General features: G+C 43.6%; 1 protein-coding gene across 4 annotated transcripts in view; it reads left to right on the top strand.

Annotated features, from left to right (window-relative positions):
- The window catches only part of larp1 (La ribonucleoprotein 1, translational regulator), a 106,691-nt gene that overhangs the window by 65,603 nt on the left and 16,437 nt on the right, over positions 1–24,651 (top strand). For all 4 annotated transcript variants that reach the window (XM_078536080.1, XM_078536078.1, XM_078536077.1 and 1 more), the window contains 8 exons: positions 3,411–3,767; positions 8,680–8,803; positions 9,423–9,634; positions 11,579–11,685; positions 14,273–14,430; positions 15,376–15,520; positions 19,279–19,388; positions 20,692–20,819. In XM_078536080.1, coding sequence (XP_078392206.1) covers positions 3,411–3,767; positions 8,680–8,803; positions 9,423–9,634; positions 11,579–11,685; positions 14,273–14,430; positions 15,376–15,520; positions 19,279–19,388; positions 20,692–20,819 — 1,341 coding nt within the window. The remainder of the gene's footprint in view (positions 1–3,410; positions 3,768–8,679; positions 8,804–9,422; positions 9,635–11,578; positions 11,686–14,272; positions 14,431–15,375; positions 15,521–19,278; positions 19,389–20,691; positions 20,820–24,651) is intronic.

Genomic DNA, 24,651 nt, shown 5'->3' with positions numbered 1-24,651 from the left:
ATTACAGGTCAAGTATCCATTATCGGAAATCCTCTGGGCCAATCGCGTTTTGAATTTCAGATAATTTCTGTTTCTGGATACTGCATATATGACTAGGCCTACTTACACTTACAATAGCCTAAGCCTAGGCTAGCAATAGTCTAAAGTAAATAAAATGGCAAGAAAAGTAAGATGTACCACTGAATAATAAATACAGGGTATCTGTAATAAGTTCCCACCCGTGGTGCCATCTGCAATCCTGCTTGTAGGAGAGAGTTCAGAGTGTCAATGTATTCTGCTGGGAGGCATTCTTAAATAGTTGTTCCAGCTTCATCTGCCTGATCAACATTGGTTTTTGTTTCATAAGTTTGTCTTTTATAGATTGACATTATTTTTCGCTGACTTTTCTCTCAACCCGTCACACATTTTAGTAATATTGCCTATGGGCACTTTCTCTAATAGATTCACTATGTCATCCTTGTCATCACTGTTTTTATAAAGTTGACCTTGACTTAACATTATTTCTGCAATCTCCCCTTCAGTCAAAGAAGGCACAATGGGAGCATTGTTATCAATGTTAAACACTTCCTTGAAATCCTTGGTCTCCAGTGTATTCACACGTTCCATTGATATACTTTTTGCATACTCAAGGAGCTGGTTTACCAGATTTTTTACTTTGTTCACACGAAAACCTTCAAAGTTTTTGTCAATATTATCACCTTTAGTGAGCATTGTTGCAGGCCAAAGGTTATGCCAACCGTTAATCAAGGTGCCCTTATCAACAAGGCACCAGGCATTAGCAGATGCACAGATGGCATCCTTAACTGTAAACTCCTTTTGGAAGCCTTACACCTGCAGGCCTCTGTTCACAGCACCAAGCATACTATTAAAGAAGAAGCCTTTATAGTTACATTTCGTGGACCGAAGAATGCCCACTGGCCGAATTACTGACATTAAGTTGGGGGAGAAGTAAACAGCGAAAACATTGTTCTTCGATAGTTCGGGGGATTGTGCTGAACAGTTGTCCAGGAACAACATGATTTTCCAGTTTTCTTCAGGTCCAGCTACCCGACAATGCGCATGTGCCTTTGGTACAAAGGGGGATCTTTAGCAGTGGCTGAGGAGGATGCTAGCGTTTTCCTAGGGACAGACTGCCAGAACAGACTCGTTTCATCAGCATTGTAAATTTGTCTAGGTGAAAGGTTTTCGTATGAAATTAGCATAGCAAACTCATCAATAAGTTTTTCAGCGGCATCGTGGCCAGCTTTTTCACCACAAACTTTCAAAGACTTGATACCATGACACAGCATGAATTTCTATAACCAGCCTGTCTATTCACATGCACCTTCAAGCCTCGGTTCTTCATGATAGATCATGGCTTGCTGCATGATCAATGGACCAGTCAGCAGAAACCTTTCCACCCTGCGCTGCCTAATCCATTCCCATTATAACACGATCATGTTCTTCATTTTTCTATCGATGCAAAGCTCTCCTTTTCTTTAACTTTGGTGAACGACTTTCAACAGAAAATTTCAACAACCTTTAAATCGTAAATGGTGGTGATACCCACCCCATATTCCTCACTCAATTGTCTCACAGACACACCCTATGGTCAAGTTTCTGCAGCAACTACTTTCTTAGCAATTGATAACAAATGATGATGCTTTTTTCTTTTCTCATTGTTAGCCATAAGGGTATTTGATGGTCTTTTTGACATTCACAAAAACCCCAAAGTAACAGTGCAGACAAACAATTTGACTTCTCGCGCTTAAGGTTGGATGCGGTTGCAAAGTTTGTGTTGGCTCGTGCCATGTCGGTTCAGGTCAGGGATATTTCCTGCGCTGAAGGTCGATGAGGTTCAAAAATGTGCGGTCTTTGTATGTGTTCAGTTTTTGGATTTATGGATAAAGGACACTTGACCTGTAGAAGAATTTGGTTGCTTGTCATTAATTGGCTTTAACAATATAGTCAAGGTAGGCATATTGTTGCAGTGCACAGTTCGATGCTTCACACTGCCTCAGCTGCAAGGATGGGTCAGAGTGAGGCCAGTTTCACACATCGCAAATTTTGACTAACTTTTCTTGTCTTGGAACAGTTTCTGCTCCTCTGCAAATCAAATATTAGTGATCTCACATTGTGGGCTTTCCTTTTCTTATGTTTATGTGAGGATATAGGTTCAGGTGTGATATAAGTGAATACAGGTCAGGGTTTGATATAAGTGAGTATGGGTTCAGACGTGAGACATTCAGAGCAGGGTGTCATTTCAAGTGTGGTGCAATTGAGAGTATAGATTTTGGTGCGATGTACTTGCAGCTATAGGTTCAGATACGTTACACCTGAGGGTGTGTCAGTTCAGTTGTGCTATAGCTGAGGGTGTGTTCAGGTGCGCTATAGCTGAGGGTGTGTTCAGGTGCGCTATAGCTGAGGGGGTGTCAGTTTAGGTGTGCTGTAGCTGAGGGGGTGTCAGTTTAGGTGTGCTGTAGCTGAGGGGGTGTCAGTTCAGCTGTGCTGTAGCTGAGGGGGTGTCAGTTCAGGTGTGCTGTAGCTGAGGGAGTGTCAGTTCAGCTGTGCTGTAGCTGAGGGGGTGTCAGTTCAGGTGTGCTGTAGCTGAGGGAGTGTCAGTTCAGGTGTGCTGTAGCTGAGGGGGTGTCAGTTCAAGTGTGCTGTAGCTGAGGGGGTGTCAGTTCAGGTGTGCTGTAGCTGAGGGGGTGTCAGTTCAGGTGTGCTGTAGCTGAGGGGGTGTCAGTTCAAGTGTGCTGTAGCTGAGGGGGTGTCAGTTCAGGTGTGCTGTAGCTGAGGGGGTGTCAGTTCAGGTGTGCTGTAGCTGAGGGGGTGTCAGTTCAAGTGTGCTGTAGCTGAGGGGGTGTCAGTTCAGGTGCGCTGTAGCTGAGGGGGTGTCAGTTCAGGTGTGCTGTAGCTGAGGGGGTGTCAGTTCAGGTGTGCTGTAGCTGAGGGGGTGTCAGTTCAAGTGCGCTGTAGCTGAGGGGGTGTCAGTTCAGGTGCGCTGTAGCTGAGGGGGTGTCAGTTCAGGTGCGCTGTAGCTGAGGGGGTGTCAGTTCAGGTGCGCTATAGCTGAGGGGGTGTCGGTTTAGCTGCACTACAGCTTGAGGGGGTGTAAGTTTAGGTGTGCTATAGCTGAGAGGGTGTCAGTTCAGGTGCGCTGTCTATAGGGTGTCGGTTCAGTTTCTGACCAAGCTTGGTTTGGCTATGTACTTGCTGTGCTGTGAAAGCACAAGTGCAGAAGTGTGGAATCACTATGTATATTTTAATCATGAACTTCTTTCAGATTTTAACTTAAATTTTAATTTTGCTGATGCAGAATTGATTATTAGTCTTGTGGATTTTTAATTTAAAAATTATAGAAATATATTTTTGGTGCAGAATATTGAAACACGGCACTGGTAAAATTATGGGAATTCTGTATATTTCAGAAATCCGAGGAACCCAAATCACAAACATCACTGAAGCCGGACCAAGAAGAACAAGAGGAGCTGGACTTCATGTTCGATGAGGAGATGGAGCAGATGGTTGGACGCAAGAACACGTTTACTGATTGGTCTGATGAAGATTCTGACTGTGAAATTGACGATCGTGATGTGAACAAGATTCTGATTGTGGCGCAGACACCTCCGTACTTGAGGAAACATCCTGGTGGAGACAGGACAGGGAATCATGTCTCCAGGGCAAAACTGACATCTGAGTTTGGTAAGGTCATTAATGACGGCCTTTACTACTACGAGCAGGATCTGTGGAAAGAGGATTATGAGCCAGAATATTCAACTATAAAGGTAGGTCTCTGTGGAGTTCAACCATTGCAATTAACAGGTGCAGTGCCATTTTAAGCACTTATCATCACAGAACTTCTTCAGGGCTTCAATCATACCACTCTTTAAATTGAGTGCAAGCATAAGGAGGTCATGTTGAGTTTGGGTAAGACACTAGTTAGGCCTCATCTGGAGTACTGCATCCAGTTCTGGGCACCATACTTGAGGAAGGATGTGAAAGCATTGGAGAGAGTACAGAGGAGATTTACAAGAATGATTCCCGGGATGAAGAACTGTAGCTATGAGGATAGGTTGGGACCCTTTTCCTTAGAGAAAAGAAGGCTGAGAGGAGACGTGATAGAGGTATTCCAGATCCTGAGGCATATGGATAGGGTAAATCGTGAAAAACTCTTCCCACTCGAGAACATCAAGAACCGGAGGGCACAGCTTCAAAATAATTGGCAAAAGGAGTAAATGTGTTGAGGAAAAAATTCTCACCCAGAGGGTGGTTGGAGCCTGGATCAAACTTCCTGAAAGGGTGGTGGAGGCAGGTTCGATTGAGGTATTCAAAAGGGAATTGGATTGCTACCTGAAACGAGAGAATGTGTGAGGTTACGGGGATAAGGCAAGGAGTGGGACTAGGTGGAATGCTCTTTCAGAGAGCCAGTGTAGACTCGATGGGCTGAATAGCCTCCTGCACTCTAAAGATACTGTGAATCCCATTCTGTCTTTCGATTCCCCAGCGTGTTGAATTGCTGCAGCTGCCTGAACCCCTTAAAGCCCCAACCCAGGTCTACCAGTTAAATACCTACAAGCCTAGGTGGACCAGTTGCAGTTGAGTTCTTAGTCACGTGGTTGTTACAGATAGTCAGCCTTTATATACTTACCTTTCACTTGCAGAGACACATATTACATGTCATGCACCTCCAACCAACCACTACAGTTTCAGCCTGCTGATACTCTTTCGAGTTATCAACAGTCACAGATTGCAACTCTTTTGAGTACAATCACAGTTCTTGGTTTCCGGGAGTGGGACATGAACCCACAACCCTCTGATTCAAAGGCGAGGGTCAAGAGGGGAACTTGTCAAACTCTTTCGAGTTATCGACAGTCACAGATTGCAACTCTTTCGAGTACAATCACAGTTCTTGGTTTTCCGGGAGTGGGACATGAACCCACAACCCTCTGATTCAAAGGTGAGGGTGCTATGAACTGAGCCACAGCCTGCTGATAGTGGGCACAGTGAATCCCTAGTTAATGTCCACCACTTGAATACATTTAAACCTCAATTTAATATACAATTAACAATGGTGAAAGATTAAGGATAGCAGTGGGAGAGGAGATGGGATGAAACTGGGTACAGGAAGGCATTCCCTGAGTGCACATTTTGTTTCTAATCATGTGGCAGCTTAGTGTTGGACCAGGGGGAAAAGGTTAATGGGTAGTGCTTACTTGACCCCTTTAGCAGTGAGTATGTGACAAAACAGCCCGCTTGATTGGCACCCCATCGCCCATCTTAAATATTCACTCTGTCCACCATCTATGTACAGTGGCAGCAGTGTGCACTATCTACAAGATGCACTGCAGCAACTCACCAAGGCTTCTTCGACAGCACCTTCCAAACCTGCAACCCCTGCCACTTAGAAGGAGAAGAACAGCAAATGCATGGGAACACCATCACCTGGAAGTTCCTCTCCAAGCTACTCACCATCCTGACTTGGAAATATATCGCCATTCCTTCGCTGCCGCCGGGTCAAAATCATGCAGCTCCCTCCCTAACAGCACTGTGGATATACCAACACCACATGGACTGCAGCTCACCACCACCTTCTCGAGGGCAATTAGGGATGGATGACAAATGCTGACCTAGCCAATGACACCCACACCCTGTGGGAGAATAATTTTTTTTAAAAACACGTTCTAGTCTTGTCAAAGCTAGTGGTTTCCCAATTTTAACACACAGTTATGCCAAAAACTACTGTTTCTGAAATAGATGAATGTTCCAGAGGTGGCAATCACAGGATGGTTTGTGATGGGCCTGAGTCCCAACTGGTAATCATTGCCTCATGTTTGCTTACCTTAGCATTCTGTATCTTTCTGTTTTGTATTCGTGTAACATTAACTCAGAAAATTGACTGAACCAGCACCAGCTTATAAACAAACGGAGTTCATTGGTACTGTTTGAAATGGTCATTACTGATGAATTTACAGCTGCTTAAAGCAGGATTTGGGTTCCTGTGAAAAGGTTAGTTGTGGAACAGTAGGCAACTGGGCATTGGAGTTGGGAGCCTGTACTCCCCAGCCAGTGTGATTGAGCGGGTTGAGCTCCCGCAGATTGACTGGGCCTTGTCTCCTCAGCCTTGCCTGGTGCTGTCAGTGTGGAGCAAAGTGCAAGGCCAGTGTTCACCTCTGGAGTTGGGGAGGAACTGGGGAGACATAAAGACTCACTCTCCACTCTTCTGTGGTAGACACTGGACCATTGCTGAGGTCTGGGGCATGCTGAAGATGGTATGGGAAAGCTGTTTAAACAAAGGGATATCTCACCTATCAGGACAAGCTGCTATGGGATAATGTAGATAGTTTGTTTACTGGTTACCCCTGTGCTTGGGGTGTATCGACTTATTTTTGTCAAACCAAACAGATGCCATTGGAACATCAGTACAGCCAGATCATTCAGCGCTTCTTCAGTAGAGTTTATACCTCCTCTTTGCTTATTTTCAGTGATCTTAAAGCAGGCTAGCTAATGGTTTTACAGCAGTGCCACTTTTTTGTTTTTGTTCATTCACGGGATGTGGGCTTCGCTGGCTGGGCCAGCATTTATTGCCCATCTCTAATTGCCCTTGACAAGGTGGTGGTGAGCTGCCTTCTTGAACCGCTGCAATCCATGTGGTGTAGGTACACCCACAGTGCTGTTACGGAGTTCCAGGATTTTGACCCAGCGACAGTGAAGGAACGGCAATATATTTCCAAGTCAGGATGGTGAATGACTTGGAGGGGAACTTCCAGTTGGTGGTGTTCCCATTTATCTGCTGCCCTTGTTCTTCTAGATGGTAGTGGTCTTGGGTTTGGAAGGTGCTGTCAAAGGAGCCTTGGTGAATTCCTGCAGTGCATATTGTAGTTGGTACACACTGCTGCTACTGTGTGTCGGTGGTGGAGGGAGTGAACGTTTGTGGATGTGGTGCCAATCAGGCTAGCTGCTCTGTCCTGAGTGGTGTCATACTTCTTGAGTGTTGTGGGAGCTGCACTCAACCAGGCAAGTGGAGAGTATTCCATCACGCTCCTGACTTTTGCCTTGTAGATGTTGGACAGGCTTTGGGGAGTCAGGAGGTGAGTTACTCGCTGCAGGATTCCTAGCCTCTGACCTGCTCTTGTAGCCACAGTATTTATATGGTGAGTCTTCTGGTACATGGTAACCCCCAGGATGTTGTTAGTGAGGATTCAGTGATGGTAATGTCATTGAATGTCAAGGGGTAATAGTTAGATTCTCTCTTGTTGGAGTATTTAAATAGCAACATTCAGCAAAATTATAACAAGGTAAATCGACTTCAACCAGCGTAAATGGAAGAAATATTTTGGCAAAACAGAACTGTAAGTCAACAATGGGAAACCTTTAAACATGAATTGGAAAGAGTTGAAATTAAGCATATTCCAGAAAAGGGGATCAAATGTGTATCGAAGATTGGGGTTCCTAGGCTGAATAGGGAAATTAGATCAAATTTGATACTAAAAATTGTATGTTTTTGTGTGTACATATTTTTGACTTTCTCTCTTCCTTTTCCTCCTTTGCCTTTCTCACCCATAGGATGATGCAGCATAGACGGAGGCCATTCGGCCCATCGCATCTTTGGTTACTCTGAGAAGAGCTGCTTTTTCCCCATAACCTAAGAATTTTTCCGCTTCAACTATTTATCCTATTCCCTTTGAAAGTTGTTAATGGAATCTGCTTCGAAGGCCTTCTATTCCAAATCCCAAATCATTGTGAATTTTTTCCCCTCGTGTCACTGCCTCTGGTTCTTAAAATTACCTTAAATCTGTCCTTTGCTAGCTGACTCTCCCAATGCTGGAAACAGTGTGTCTTTATTTCTATCAAAACTCCTAATGATTTTGACCATTTCTATTAAATCTCCCCTTAACCTTCTCTAAGGAGTGCAATCCCAGCTTCTCCAATCTCTTCACATAACTGAGTCCCTCATCCCTGGTACCATTCCAGTTAATCTCCTCTGCGAGGCCTTGACATCCTTCCTGAAGTGTGAGGCCCAGAATTGGACACTGCTGTAGCTGAGGCCAAGCCAGTATTTTATGAAGATTTTAGGATAACATCCTTGCTTTTATATTCAACACTTCTAATTATAAAGCCAAGTGTCCCACAAGAATTTAGCAGCCCAGTCTTGAAACCTTCAAAGATTTGTGTACACAGACCCTCAGGTCTCTCGTCTTGCACACCGTTCCTTACTTTTCCCACTCTTTCTGTCTCTCTCCCTATCTCTGTCTCTGCATTTGACATTCCCCTCGTGCCCTCTTCCCGTCTCATTTGCTTGGTCTTGTTCGCACACCAGTCCCGCTCGGCCTCTCTGCCCATCCCGCTCTTTCGGCCTCTCCACCTTGACCCGTCCACTCACTTGGGCTCGGCCCCCGCCTCACCCTTTTTATCTTGCTTTCTCTCTCAGCCCCCACTGTCTCGAGCTCTGTCTAGCTCTATCTTTCTTGTTCGCATCTCTCTCTCTCTTGCACTCTCTCTCTCTCTCTCGTACTCACTCACTCGCTCTCTCTTGCACTCACTCACACTCTCTCTCGCACTTACTCACACTCATTCACTCTCTCACACACACTCTCTCTCACCCTCGCTCTCTCTCGCTCACGCTCTCTTTCTCCCCCTCCCCCTCCCTCACAAGCACACGTTCTGATCCGTCTCTCACTCTGTCTCTTTACATTGCAGCAAGAAGTGGAAAATTTTAAGAAGCTGAATATGATCAGCAGAGAGGAGTTTGACACTCTGACCCCTGAACCACCTGTTGATCCAAACCAAGAAGTTCCACCTGGGCCACCAAGGCCCCAGCAAGGTAAGGAAATCTTGTCAATTCATGCCCCCCTTCCGAACCTCACATTGCACAGGATATTTACTATAGGGTCAACAACAAATAGGCTGGCACCTTGAAGAGCAATAAAATGAATAAAACCCAAATAGATATGGGGGAAGAGCAGGAGGTTGGGACTAAATGGATACTTCTTCCAACAATGGGCTGAATAGCCTCCTTTGCTATATCATTCTGTGTTTCACTGTTTTATAGGGAATGGAACCCAACGGGCCTACCAGCCCTACAATCCGTTTGCTGTTGTAGCCTGTCAAGCTGCTTGTCAATATTAGTTCCCAGAGTCCACCTTTCTGCCCTTCTGTTTCTATTGGCCTGTTAGGTTTGATGTAAGGCAGAGAGAGGAATGCCAGAGGAGAGGGGCAGGGAGCAGCTTCCCCTTATTGACTCTATCAAAATCCGTCAAAAGTATTAGATGGCTGGCAAAAAAACATCTGGGTCTCCTTGTTTCAGAACTATTATTCAGCTATGGAAGGGTACAGAGAAGGATATTTCATTATTATATACTGTAACCTGTACATTGTTAACATAAAGCATTAGTCTGTGTGCCAGGTGTATACTATAACCTGAATTGTGTATCTGTTTTCAGTACCTACAGATGCTTTGGCCAATAAGCTTTTTGGTGCAGCTGAACCACCGGTGTCTTGCATGGCACGATCTTTGCCAACAACTGTGCCAGAATCACCGAACTACCGGGGTGCACGGACCCCTCGTACCCCGCGCACACCAAGGTTAAAGGATCCAAGTCAAACGCCCAGATTTTACCCTGTTGTGAAAGAAGGGAGGCCATTGGATGCAAAGGTAAGACACTGGCAAGGGGTTGGACTTTTAAGAACTTAATGAAACAAGCTTAGAAAAGCCAACGGCTAAGGAAACTTGTTGCTTTGTTGTGATAATTTAGAATATTTAAACACAACTTCTTCTGCAGTCCTTGCAGACACCCCTGCCTTGTAAAGGGCATACTGGCCTTGGTGACAGTTCAGTGACAATCCTCCAGCATGTTAGGTGGGGTGAAGATTCTCAGCTAACAATAACACCATGCATTTACACAGTAAACATCCCAACAGAGCATCCCAGAAGGGAATTGCATTTCTAAAGCACATTCACCACCTCAGGACGTCTCCAAGCACTTTACAGTCAATTAAGTACTTCTGAAGTGTGGTCATTTTGACAGTGTAGGAAATTTGGCAGCTAATTTGTGCAAAGTGAGATCCCAGAAACAGCAAAGTGATGATAACCAGATGTTTTTTCTAAATTATATTGGCTGAAGGATAACTATTTATTAGCACACCCAGGACAGATCTCTTATTCTCCTTCAACTAGTCTCATGGCATCTTTATGCCCAGCAAAAACAAAGTGCTGGAAATACTCAGCGGGTCTGGCAGCATCTGTTGATAGAGAAAGAGTTAACGTTTCAAGTCAAATATGAAGTTCTGAAGAAGAGTCATATTCGACTCGAAACATTAACTCTGTTTTTCTGTTCACAGATGCTGCCTGAGTTGCTGAGTATTTTCAGTTGGCTTTTATTTCAGATTTCCAGCATGTGCAGTATTTGGTTTTTATCTTTTCTGCCCACCCGAGAGGGCAGATGGGGCCTTGATTGTCTCACCTGAAGTAAGGCACTTGCAACGGGGCACACCCTCCTCAGTACTGACCCTCTGACAGGGCATTGCTCCCTCAGCACCGACCCGCCCCCCCCTGCAATAGGCCAGTGCTCCTTTAATACTGTCCCTCCGACAGGGCAGCGCTCCCTGAGTCTTGCCCCTCCGACAAGGCTGTGTTCTCTCAGTCCTGCCCCTCAGACAGGGCTGCGTTCCCTCAGTCCTGCTCCTCCAACAGGGCCACGTTCCCTCAGTCCTGCCCCTCCAACAGGGCCACGATCCCTCAGCCCTGCCGCTCCAACAAGGCCGCATTCCGTCAGTCCTGCCGCTCCAACAGGGCCACGTTCCCTCAGTCCTGCTGCTCCAACAAGGCTGCGTTCCGTCAGTCCTGCCCCTCCAACAGGGCCACGTTCCCTCAGTCCTGCTGCTCCAACAAGGCCGCGTTCCGTCAGTCCTGCCCCTCCAACAGGGCCACGTTCCCTCAGTCCTGCCGCTCCAACAAGGCCGCATTCCGTCAGTCCTGCCCCTCCAACAGGGCCGTGTTCCGTCGGTGCTGCCGCTCCAACTAGGCCGCACTCACTTGGTGCTGCCGCTCCAGCAGGGCTGCGCTCTGGGGCAGGGCTGCGCTCCCTCTGTACTGAAGTGAAATGTCAGCTGAGAGTTTAGACTCAAGTCTCTGGGGTGAAATGTGAACCCACAACCTTCAGACTCAGGTGAAAGTGTGCTAGGTACTGAGCCATGACTGACACTAATGCTGGAAAGCCTAAAAGCAAGATAATATGGAGGAGTTACAAAACATTGGGTCAAGGCGGTAAGTTTTCAGGAGGGTCTTTAAGCAAGACAGGAGTTTTGAGAGGAAATTCCAGAACATGAACCTCAGATTGCTGAAGGCATGGCTGCCAATATGGCGCAAAAAGGATGGCTTCACAAGAGATCAGCTGTGTGTGTTTTATAAGTCCGATTGCGTGTCACCTTACCTCTTGCACCCTTGCATTCATTGACAATGTTAAAATTCGATCGAATGTCCAGGCAGCAACAAAATCTTGAGTATAAAAGGATCTGACAGTACCTTTAGTCTGTAAAGTGTAGGATAGGTTTTATCAACATTAGAGACCAGTTTTGGAGTTATTTTCATTTGTTACAGACTCCTCGGAAGCGGAAAACGAGGCACAGCTCAAACCCCCCACTTGAGAGCCACGTGGGCTGGGTGATGGATTCAAGAGAGCACCGGCCAAGGACATCTTCCTTCAGGTTAGGTGCTGCACAGAATGAGAAAAATCCTCACCTAAGCAATTTTCATTTTAATTGGGAGTGAAATGGAAGGAATTTCAGGGTAATGTTACAGTGAGGAGGGGCCTCACGTTAGTGTCGGGCGGTGTCTTGAAGTAATATGTTCCAATTGGAATTGCTCACTTTATTAAGAATGTGCAGGGTGGAGCAGGCTAAATGTAAGATCTGTTCTGAATGTTTAAGCACAGTTTGAACTGAGATAATAACAATTTGTTTTTAAATAGTCATTTGGTAATACAGAACTTTATTGCTGAAAAAAGAGACATGCCAAAGCTTTAGTGGGAATAGGGTTGACTGAGCAGGAGGCGATCTCATTTACAACATGAGCTCGGGGAGGAGCTAGTGGTGAGATAAGAGTGAAACTGAGAAAGATACAAGTCCAAGATTAGGGTGGGTGAAGTGAGGGAAGTTGAAGTGCAGCAATTCGATGGTCTCAATGTTAGTGACAAAGAGTTCATGAGGTCCTGGGACTTATTTTGGAGGAGAGATGGAGGAAAGAGGGGAGCAGTATTTAATAATATTGCTTGCAGTAGGGAAAAGAAACTGGCTGTTAATTTCCAGATCATCCTGGAATGGAGAGTGGTTTTGTCAGATGAGTGCAGGACCTGATGCTACTTTAATTGCCCTTTTACTGTTGGTAGGTCAAAATCCTGGAACTGTCTTCCTAAAAGCACTGTGGGTGCAGAAGTTCAAGGCAGCGGCTCACCAACACCTTCTCAAAAGCAGTTAGGGAGGAGCAACAAATGCTAGCCTAGCCAACGATGTTCACGTCCCATGAAAGCATAAAAAATAGTCAGCTGACAGTGGAAGGCTAAACCTACTTTCTGCCATATCCGTTCAAGTCTGATTCCTTTGGACTTAAGGGAATGAAGACAAAAGGGCTGCTCCAGGGAGGAAGGCCAGGCTGAGAGAGAGTAATGGTTTTACTGGGGACTTTGGCATCAAAGTCAGGGTGAGGGTGTGGTTGTGCAGATTGGTAGCTGCAGAAATGCCAAGGTGAACAGAGGACCAATGGCTGAAGAATTGTGACTTTGGTAATGCAGTTCTAAGTGAATTAGAGGAGAGTGTTTTTTCCCAGGGATGGATACTGAAGGGGGTAGAATTTGGTGAGGGAAAATGATATTGGTGGAGATGGTGGTCTCTGTGACTGGATGCTATGGGAGTGTCAAGATGAGATGGTAAGGCCATAAGAAATAGGAGCTTGAGTAGACCATTTGGCCCTTTAAGCCTGGTCCACCGAATAAACAAGATCAAGGCTGAACTTTCAACTGTTCAGCGTTGTCCCCATATCCCTTAATTCCGTTAGTACCAAAAATCTATCAACCTCTACCTTGAATATATTTGATGACTGACCATCACACTTCTCCTGGGTTGAGTATTTCAAAGGTTCACAGCCCTTAGAATGAAAAATTTTCTCCTCTAGTTTCTGTCCTAAATCGCTGACCCCCTTATTCTCAGGCTGTGACCCCTTGTTTTCTCGGCTGGAGAATCCAGAATATATTCTTAGCATTTACCCTGTCGAGGTCCTTAAGAATTTTATATGTTTCAGTGAGGTCAAGACGGTGGCCATGAATATGGGTTGAGGAGTTTAGATGCAGGGAGGATAGGAGGGTAGTGAACTCAGAGGATGGCGAGCATGATGAATTGGGCATGGAAGTTGAACTTAATGAGGATGAGAATCATTTGGTGCAGAGGCTGGGAGAGGAAACCAGAGAAGAGATCTCAATGAGAACATTGGCATTGAACTTTGGATGGTAGAGAACCAAGATTTTAAATAATATTTGAGAGGGGTGGAATAAGGTGGGAGAGATGCTCAAAGGAGGGTAAAGTGCCAGAGGAGTAAGGGGACATACCAAGGTGTGATTTGTTGATTAGAGCCATGCTCCCATTACGATGATCTAACCAAGGGAAGTGGTGACTTCAGTTTGGGGGAAGGTGTTATCACCCCACAGCTAGGTTTCCATCAAGACATGATATCAATACACTCCTCCACAATAAACTCATGGATTGCAAGGGCTTTGTTCTCATGTGACTTTAAATTCTGGAGTGAGATGTGGAGAGGGGTGGTGATAGCTGTTCCCCACTGGCAGTGTTTGCAGGGTCAGCACTGAGAAGCATGAGTTGGGCAGGGAGGAGATTGTAAGATCAGTCCCAAACCAATGCACCAGTTTGGTGTGAGAGTAGGATGAAGCAGTTGGAGTTGCCACTTCTGAGGCAGCAGCAACAAGTGCTTCAACCGACCTTTCAGAGAATGTGAGGAGGGCCACAGAGGGAATCTACAGGCTTATCTAAGGAGGAGTCAAGCCTGGGGCAGTGTCAGGAGAGTAGAAAGGTGGAGGAGTAACAACCATATCGCTTTAAGGGCATAAAGAACTGGTGCAGCTGTGAAGGGAAAGGGTCAGTGGAGGCTGAGCTTCATGCTAATGTGTGGAAGTGGATAATTTTGAGCATTGATGTACAATTGTAGAAATAAAGACTTGTTTCGAGTAATTGACTGTGTTGCCGTTTTACTGGGATGTTCAACAATGAATTTTGTGTTTTGTGGCAGCTCCAATGCCAGCCCATCAGAGGGAATCCCGATTGCTGGAAGCTACGGTTGTACCCCACAGTCCCTTCCCAAGTTCCAACATCCCTCACATGAGCTGCTGAAGGAGAACGGATTCACACAGCATGTTTATCACAAGTTCCGCAGGAGATGCCTGAATGGTAGGTGATAGGAGATCTGACATCAAGCCCTGCTTCAACAGGCTCAACAATTTCCTCCAATTGAACCTTATGAGGATTGAAGCTGTTTTCAGTCCCTGCACCAGACTGTATTCCCTAGCTACCTTCTCCCTCTCTCTCCCTGACAACTGTCTGAGAGCAATCCAGACTGTTCACAACCTTGGTGTCATATTTTACCCTGCGATGAACTTCTGACCACATTATCACACTGTCACTAAGACCGCCTATTTCCACCTCCGTAACTGGGTCTTGCCTCAGTTCATCTGCCGCTGAAACCTTGCCTTTGTGTAACCTCTAGATTTGGCTATGCTAATGCTCTCCGGTTGGTCTCCCACATTCTACTTGAGGTCATCCAAAACCCTTTTGAGGTCATGCAAAACCCTCAGCAAGTCCTGTTCACCCTACATTTGTTCCTGGTCAAGCAATGTTTTGATTTTAAAATTCACAGCATTTTTTTCAATTCCTTTGATGGCTTTGTCTTGTTCTTTCTCTCATGCTCTCTCTCTCTCTCGTGCGCTTGCTCTCTCTCTAGATCTTGTTTCCATCATGCGAGCACTCATCTCCCAGTTGTGTTTCTTGCAAAGAGTTGGTCATGCAGATGTTGCTATGCAGGAAGCAACAGTTCACTGGATTATCTAGGATCTGTAATGTCACCTTTGTGGCAATCATTTCAATCTCAAATAACATAAGCAACCCAATACAGAAGCTGCACATTTTAAATTAAACGTGCAATTTGTGGTGGCAGTGAACTCAAGACATTTGCCAAGTTTGTGGTGTGATGTGCCAATCCTATGAGCTTCCCATGGTTTAGGCTGTTATGTGACATGTTTCCTAGACGTGGTTAATTTCCAGATATCTGATATTGTGTGGTTACTCTGTTGTTTGCTGCACCAACTGCCCATTGATTCATTGTTTTCCCACTTACAGAGCGCAAGAGGTTGGGAATAGGACAGTCTCAGGAAATGAACACGCTCTTCAGATTCTGGTCATTCTTCCTAAGAGATCATTTCAACAAGAAGATGTACGAAGAGTTCAGACAGTTATCTGTTGAGGATGGGGAAGAAGGATATAGGTAATATATGCATCTGTGATTTACCTCAACGACAGGATCACTTCATTTGACTCAATCCAGATTTTATCTTATTTATTCAGTCTCAATGCAACAAGTTACTCACCTAGCTAAGAGATTTAGAGGGCAGTTTTCCACGATCTCTCCCAGTGATAAAGTTGGCTATGGTAGATTGGGAAGCTATTTACAATCTATATCAATTGCTTAGATGAAGAGACCGAGTGTAATATATCCAAGTTTGCTGACTATGCAAAATTAGATGGGAAAGTGAACTGTAAGGAGACCACAAAGAGGCTGCAAAGGGATATAGAGAAGGTTATGTGAGTGGGCAAGAACGTGACAAATGGAATATAAGATGGGGAACTGTGAAGTTTACCCACTTTGTAATAAAAAATAGAAAAACAAGATATCTTTTAAATGGTGAAAGACTGGAATATGTTGGTATTTAGAGGAACCTGGGTGTCCTTATACACTAATCACAGGTTAACATGTAAATATTGCAAGCAATTAAGGAAACAAATGGTCTGTTCGCCTTTACTACAAAGGAGTATAAGAGTAATAAAGCCTTGCTACAATTATAGAGCCATGGTGAAACTATATATGTAGTACTGTGTACAGCTTTTGGTTTCCTTTCCTAAGAAGGATTTACTTGTGTTAGCAGTGCAGTGGAGGTTCACTAGACTGATTTGTAGGAAAAGGGGATTGTCCAATGAGGAGAGATTGAGGCTGTGTCCATTTTCCCTAGAAGCTAGAAGAATTGGAGGTGATCTTGCTAAAACACATAAAAAAATTTTAAGGAGCCTGGCAGGGATTTTATGCAAAGATGATCATTTTAAAATGGAGGTGTTAGAGGGACAGTGCATTATATAGAACGATGCAGATGGTCCATCATGTATCCCTGTGCTGGCTCTTTGAAACAGCTACCCAATTAGTCCTCACCTGTTCTCCCTATTGCCCTGAAAAATTTTACTTTTTACCACCCTTTCAGGCAGTACATTCCAGATAGTAATAAATCGCTGTGTAAAAGAAATAATTTTCATCCCCTCTGATTTTGTGCCGATTCTCTTAAATCTGTGTCCTGAGCACTGAGCGCCCTGCCACTGGAAACAGTAGATAGAGCAAATCAATCAAAACCCCTCAATTTTAAATATCTCTACAACATCTCTTTACTTTTTCTGCTTGAAAAAGAACAGTTCTAGCTTCCCTAGTCTCTCTGTATAACTGAATTCCCTCATCCCTTCTGCAGTTCTCCTCTGCATCCGAAGCATTGATGTCCTTCGTAAGGTGTGATGACTAGAATTGAATGCAATTACTCCAGCTGAGACCTAACCCATATTTTATAAAGGTTTAGCATAACTTCCTTGTTTTTGTAGCGTTCCTATTAATAAAATCCAGGATTCCATATGCTTTTTTAACAGCCTTCCCAACTTGCCCTGCCACCCTGACAGATTTATGTACATACACCGCAGGTTTCTCTTTTTCTAATTCGTTCATGGGACGTGGGCACCACTGGCAAAGCCAACATTTATTGCCCATTCCTAATTGCCCTTGAGAACAGTTACAGGTCAGCCGCATTGCTGTGGGTCTGGAGAGACTTGTAAGCCTGACCAGATTAGGATGGCAGATTTCCCTCCCTAAAGACCATAAGACATAGGAGCAGAAGTTAGGCCATTCGGCCCATCGAGTCTGCTCCGCCATTCAATCATGGCTGATAAGTTTCTCAACCCCATTCTCCCGCCTTCTCCCCGTAACCTTTGATCCCCTTACCAATCAAGAACCTATCTATCTCGGTCTTAAATACACTCAATGACCTGGCCACCACAGCCTTCTGTGGCAATGAATTCCATAGCTTCACCACTCTCTGACTAAAGAAGTTTCTCCTCATCTCTGTTCTAAAAGGTCTTCCCTTTACTCTGAGGCTGTGCCCTCGGGTCCCAGTTTCTCCTACTAATGGAAACATCTTCCCCACGTCCACTCTATCCAGGCCTTTCAGTATTCTGTAAGTTTCAATCAGATTCCCCCTCATCCTTCTAAACTCCATCGAGTATAGACCCAGAGACCTCAAACATTCGTCATATGTTAAGCCTTTCATTCCTGGGATCATTCTCGTGAACCTCCTCTGGACCCTCTCCAGGGCCAGCACATCCTTCCTGAGATACGGGGCCCAAAATTGCTCACAATATTCTAAATGTGGTCTGACCAGAGCCTTATAAAGCCTAAGTAGCACATCCCTGCTTTTATGTTCTAGTCCGCTCGAAATAAATGCCAACATTGCATTTGCCTTCCTAACTACTGACTCAACCTGCAAGTTAAACTTAAGAGAATCCTGGACTAGGACTCCCAAGTCCCTTTGCACTCCAGATTTCTGAATTCTCTCCCCATTTAGAAAATAGTCTATGCCTTTATTCTTCATACCAAAGTGCATGACCTCACACTTGCCCACGTTATATTCCATCTGTCACTTCTTTGCCCATTCTCCTATCCTGTCCAAATCCTTCTGCAGCCTCCCCGCCTCCTCAGTACTACCTGTCCCTCCACCTATCTAAAGAACATTTGTTGAACCAGATGGGTTTTTAATGACAATCTATGATAGTTTCATGGTCACCACTACTGAGAGTAGCTTTCAATTTCAAGATTGTTTTTCATTAATTGAATTTTAAATTCCACCATCTGCCATGGTGAGATTTGAACCCATGTCCCCAGAGCATTAACCTGGGCCTCTGGTTTGACAATGTCACCGTCTCCCTGTTTTCTATGTTCCTACACTCCCCTTAAAATTGTACCATTTAAATCTTATCACTTCACACTTTTCTGTGTTAAATTTTATCTACCACGTGTGTCCATTTCATCTATGTCCTCCTAAAGTTTATTGCTATCCTCCTCATTGTTTACCGAGATCCATGTCATTTCAAATTTTGCAATTATTCCCTGCATATCATGCAATGCTTTCTAAAGGGATATTTTCTTGATTTGAAAATGGAGTTACAATCACTTTGCTACGAAGAGGCAATCTGCAGTTCACACATGAATTTAGTTTTCATTCGAAATAGCATTTGAATTAACAAGTGATGTAAATCTTCATTTCTGCAGTGTCTTTCAGGTTAAAAAAAAAAGTTCCAAAGCAGTTTATAAGGACACCAGGAGGTGGTGGATGATAAATGGGCGTGAGACTAGAAGGAGAGCTTTCGGCACAGAGGCTGAGCGAGCACTTAGATGCGATCTTTGTCCCACACAACACACTCGGCATAGGCTGGCTCATGAGACATGAAATATTATCCTTTGGCCCGAGTGTGTGCACATGCGGCCTCCTTTTCTTTTGTTTCATATGGAGAATGCTTTTCCGCGGGAAATAGTTGAGTCAGAAATCATTGAATCTTTTAAGGCTAATTTGCATAAATACTTGAAACATGGGAAGGTATGGGGCCAAGGAGAGAGTGGAGCAGTGGGATTAGTATGGGTTCTTGCCAAGAGCCCACAGACATGATGGGCCAAACAGCCACCTTCTAGCTTTAAACATTTATGATTAAGATTATACCAAGCTGGAAATGACTATTTATCAGTGGGTTTAAGCTTAGCAACCTATTATTACGAGAAGTCTAAGTTTATTAAATTAATTTTGTTATTGGTATGCTATTGGAAGCCTTTGCCATTGCATCTGTGGTGCTCACTACCTCCTGTCCCAAAACAACGTGGGACAATATTGGAGTGTTTATCTCTGGTTCTTCCAATCTGTTATCACCATGTTTGTCTCTTTTCCATAGATATGGACTGGAGTGCCTTTTCAGATATTATAGCTATGGCCTTGAAAGGAAATTTAGACCGGAGATCTTCAAGGATTTCCAGGAAGAAACCATTGTGGATTACGAAGCAGGTAAAGAGTTTCTTTCTTGCATCAGAACTATTCTAATGTTTTAAATCAGCTTTCCTTTATCCTGGAAATGGGGAATGATGTAGTGGATATTTTGAGATATCTTGTACTTTTGGGTTTTTCATTGTTGCTGAAATCCCCATGAACTCAGAAGCCCAGAAGCAGGGTCTGTTTTGTGCCAACAATTAACAAGTGAGGCAGCCTTGGAGAAAATTAGATGTTTAAAAACAAAGCTTTCAGCACCTAAAGGGATAATATATGTTAAAACATGATATGATGAATAAAGGATCCTCACTCATGAACCAGCACTCTTCGGGATTGCTTATCACCCCGAGTGAAGCAGGGGAAATGGCTGATCGCTTTCAGGTGCTTCCTGCTGAACAATGCTTTTGGACATTAGATGAGGCCAGGATTTGGCTCAGCTATGAAGCCCTAATGTTCAAAAATCTGCCATTATTGGTAGTGAATATCTGCTGCTCAATGGGCTCACACTGTGGTTTATTGTTGTACTTTCCAGGCTATGTATGATGAGATTGCTCAGCCACGTGAATCCGGACCCTCGTTGGAGGGAGAATGCTTTAAAATAAGACTGCGGCAATTCTCTTCCCCCAGTTTTGCTTGATTGCTGAGTTATCATGTGATTGTCTTCAGTACATTCATGATTAAGTTTAGCGTTATTTGCTAATTATTAGATTTGTGTGTTAGCAGTGAATATATCATTTATTAGTAGCTAGATTTAGTTCATTAGTGGTTGGTTTTGTATGTTTAGGTTTAGTACATTAATGGTTAGATTTGTCTCAGTGCTTAGTATTAGCGTATTAATGGTGAGGTTTAACATGCTTGTGGTTAGTTTTAGTATGTTATTGATTACATATATATATATATATGTAATGTATGTATATTGCAGATAGATACAAAGGGTAGTAGAATTTGGCAGTTGACTCCCCAAAAGGCTGTAGATCCTCAGGGTCAATTGGCGCTTTTAAGACAGATAACAGATTTTTGTTGGGTAAAGGTATCAAAGGATATGGAGCAAAGGTGGGTAATTGAGATACAGATCAACCAAATCTAATGTAATAGTGGAGCAGGCGTGAGGCTGAGTGGGCTGCCTCTTTCCCTTATGTACTTATGTTGGTGATTAGTTTTAGAACCCCAGTGGTTAGATTTAGCAAATTAAACACAACTTATACATTAGGTTTAGCACATTGAGTAGATTAAGCACTTTAGTAGACATGTACAGCATAAATTTATGTGCTGGAACTATTGTACATCCTGTATTCTGTGTGTTTTGTGTTTGATATATTAGGGCAGCTGTATGGATTAGAAAAATTCTGGGCCTATCTAAAGTATTCAAAAGCTAAGAATCTGGACATTGAGCCAAAACTTCAGGAATACCTCAGCAAATTTAAACGTCTGGAAGATTTCCGGGTGGACGTAAGTAACAATCACAATGTGGATCTCTAACCGTTGAATAAAATATTTGTGTCTTCGGCTCTGTGTAGGGTCATTGTTGTGTGGGTGGGAACATGTTTATAACCATGAAATTCAGTTGCCCAAGCTTGGTTCAGCTCCACCTCCATGTGACTATGGATCTGCTAAAGACGAACTTAGTTGATTTTCACTTTTATATGCTAAAGTTGTTCTCCTACTAGAGTGAATTGAACCCATGTTCAGAAAACTGTGAAGCAGGGATGGGTTAAATGTATGTGGTAACTACAGACCAATCAATCCTACATCAGTGGTGAGAAAATTACACGTGACCGTTGTCAAGAACAAATTAATTCTCACTTGGAGAAGCATGGGTTAATAAGAGACAGCCAGCACAGATTTGTCAAAAGCAAATCTCATCTATTAACCTGATTGAGTGGAGAGCATTGATGAAGGTAGTGCAGCTGATGTATATATGGACTTCCAAATGGCATTTGATAAAGTACCTCATAACAGACTTATTTGGAAAATAGAAGAATTTGATATTGAAGGGTTAAAGGATTGTTATGTAATTGGCTAAGGGATAGGAAGCAGTCAGTGGTGCTGAATGGAAATTTATTTGACTGGAGGAAAGTATCTAGGGGGTCCTCCAGGGATTAGTAATAGGACCATTGCTTTTCCTGATATATATAACTGATCAGGACTTGTATGAGGAATTCAATTTGGAAGCTCGTGATGATGTGACATTCGGTAATCTGTTAAATGCTGAGCTTAACAATAGCAGAAAGTGGGAGGACACCTGCCAGTGCAGTTTAATGTGGGTAAGTGAAGTGATGCCCTTTGGGAGAAACAGCATGGAGCAGCAGTATCATCTAAATGGTATCGTTTGGAGGGGACAAAAATTGCTGGAAAAACTTGCCAGGTCTGATAGCACCTGTGGAGAGAAAGACAGAGTTAACATTTTGACTCTCCTTCAGAGCAGACTCTTCCAGCATCCACAGTATTTTGCCTTTGTCTTATTGTTGGCGAGCATATATGCAGATCTCTGAAGGCAGCAGGGCAATTTGATTAGGCGGCTAAGAAAACTATAGAATGGCTAAAGCTCAGAAGGAGGCCATTGGGCCCGTCAAGTCTGTGCTGGCCTTCTGAAAGGAACAATTCACTTAGTATCACTCTCCTGCCTTTTCCCCATACCCTTGCAAATTTTTCCTTTTTAGACAATCCAGTTCCCTTTGAAAGCCTCAGTTGACCCTGCCTCCTCCACACTCTCAGGCAGTGCATTCCAGATCCTAAACACTTGCTACATTAAAAAGTTTTTCCTCTTGTTGCCATTGCTTCCTTTGACAATTACCTTAATCCTGTGCCCTCTACTTCTCGACCCTTCCACCAATGGGAACGGTTTTCCCCAATCTACTCTGTCCAGACCCCTCATGAATATGTCTATCAAATCTCCTGTCAACCTTCTCTTTTCCGAGGAGAACAATTCCAACTTCTCCAATTTTTCTACGTAACTGAAATCTCCCATCCATGGAACCATTCTCATGAACCTTTTCTGCACCCTCCCTAATGCCTTCTCGTCCTTCCTAAAGTGTGGCGGTTAGAACTGGGCACAGTACTCCAGTTGACGCTGAACCAATGTTTTTTACAGGTTTAACATGACTTCATTGCTTTTGTACTCTACTCCTATTGATAAAGGATGCTATGTGCTTAATTAACCGCTTTCTCAACCTGTCCTGCCACCTTCAATGACTTTTGCACATATACAACCCGGCCCTTCTGCTCCTGCACTCCCTTTAGAATTGTACCCTTTATTTTACATTGTTTCTCTGCATTCTTCCTAGCAAAGTGAATCACTTTACACTTCTCTGCATTCAATTTCATCTGCCACTTGTCTGCCCACTCCACCAATCTGTCTATGTCCTTTGCAGTTCTACACTATCCTCCTCAACAGTTCACAATGCTTCCAAATTTCATATCATCCACAAATTTGAAATCATCCCCTGGACACCAAGGTCATTAATATATATCAGGAAGAGCAAGGATCCTTCCTCCAGCCCTAAAAACAACCATTCACCACTACTTTGTTTCCTGTCACTCAGCCAATTTTGTATCCATGTTGCTCCTGTCCCTTTTATTCCTTGAACTATAACTTTACTCTCAAATCTGTTGTGTGGCACTTTATTAAATGCCTTTTGGAAGTCCATGTGCACCACATGAACAATATTACCCTCATCAAAAAAACTCAAGCAAGTTAATTAAAAATGATTTTCCTTTAACAAATCCATGCTGGTTTTCCTTAATTAACCTGTGTTTGCCCAAGTGACCATTAATTTTGTTCCGAATTATTTCTAAAAGTTTTTTGTGGCTAAACTTACTGGCCTGTAGTTGCAATGCTTATCTTTACACCCTTTTTTGGTGTGACATTTGTAATTCTTCATCCTCTGGCAACACCCAACTCTAAGGAAGATTGTAAAATTATGGTCAGTGCCACTGTAATTCCCACACTCACTTCCTTCAGTATCCTTGGATGCATCTCATCCAACCTTGGTACCTTATCAACTTTAAGTACAGACAATGCCGTTGCCTCCTCAATTTTAAACCCATCAAGTGTCTGAATTACATCCTCTTTCACCATGACCTGGGCAGCAGCATCTTGCTTGGTAAAGACAGGTGCAAAGTATTCATTTAATGCCTCAGCAATTTCCCCCGCCTCTATGCATAAACCCCTTTTTGGTCCCTAATTGGCCCTGTTCCTCCTCTTACCACCTTTTTACTATTTATATGGCTATGGAAGACTTGGATTATTTTTTATGTTAGCTGCCAGCCCCTTCTCATACTCTCTTTTCTCAATCCTCTTCTGAATCTTCTGTATTGGCTTGATCCTCAATTATATTATCGACCTGACATCTGTAATAACACTCTTTTTCCACTTCATCTTAATCTCCATGTCTTTGTCACTCAAGGAGCTCTGGATTTGTTTGCCCAACCTTTCCCCTTCGTAGGAATATTACCTTGACTGTACTTGAGCTATCTCTTCTTTAAAGGCTGTTCAGTTTCAGTTTTGCCTGCTAATCTGTAATTCCTGTAATATCTGGGCCAGAACCATTTATACACCATTTACTGGCTTTCCCCAGTTAATTATTCTTACCCTGGGTTGTTCCTGTCCTTTTCCATAGCCAACTTAAACCTTATGATACAATGATCGGTGTCCCCTAAATGCTTCCTACTGACACTTGACCCACGATATTCTCAAGAAACAGGTCCAGGAATGCCTCCTTTCATAAAAGCAAAAAACGGCGGATGTTGGAAATCCAAAACAAAAATAAAAATACCTGGAAAAACTCAGCAGGTCTGACAGCATCTGCGGAGAGGAACACAGTTAACGTTTCAAGTCTGTATGACTCTTCAACAGAACTAAGGAAAACTAGAAAAGAGGTGAAATATAAGCTGGTCTAAGGAGGGGTAGGACAGGTAGAACTGGATAGAGGGCCGGTGATAGGTGGAGATAACCAAAAGATGTCATAGACAAAAGGACAAAGAGGTGTTGAAGGTGGTGATATTATCTAAGGAATGTGCTAATTAAGCGTAGAAAGCAGGACAAGTAAGGTACAGATAGCCCTAGTGGGGGTGGGGTGAAGGAATCGAAAAAGGCCAAAAGGTAGAGATAAAACAATGGATGGAAATACATTTAAAAATAATGGAAATAGGTGGGAAAAGAAAAATCTATATAAATTATTGGAAGAAAGGAGGTGGGGATGGAGGAGAGAGTTCATGATCTAAAATTGTTGAACTCAATATTCAGTCCAGAAGGCTGTAAAGTGCCTAATTGGAAGATGAG

The sequence above is a fragment of the Cetorhinus maximus genome, unplaced genomic scaffold (assembly GCF_964194155.1).
Source record: "Cetorhinus maximus unplaced genomic scaffold, sCetMax3.hap1.1 HAP1_SCAFFOLD_888, whole genome shotgun sequence".
Classification (NCBI taxonomy): domain Eukaryota; kingdom Metazoa; phylum Chordata; class Chondrichthyes; order Lamniformes; family Cetorhinidae; genus Cetorhinus; species Cetorhinus maximus.
The sequence above is the reverse complement of the archived record's forward strand: the minus strand, read 5'-3'. Positions and strand labels throughout refer to the sequence as shown.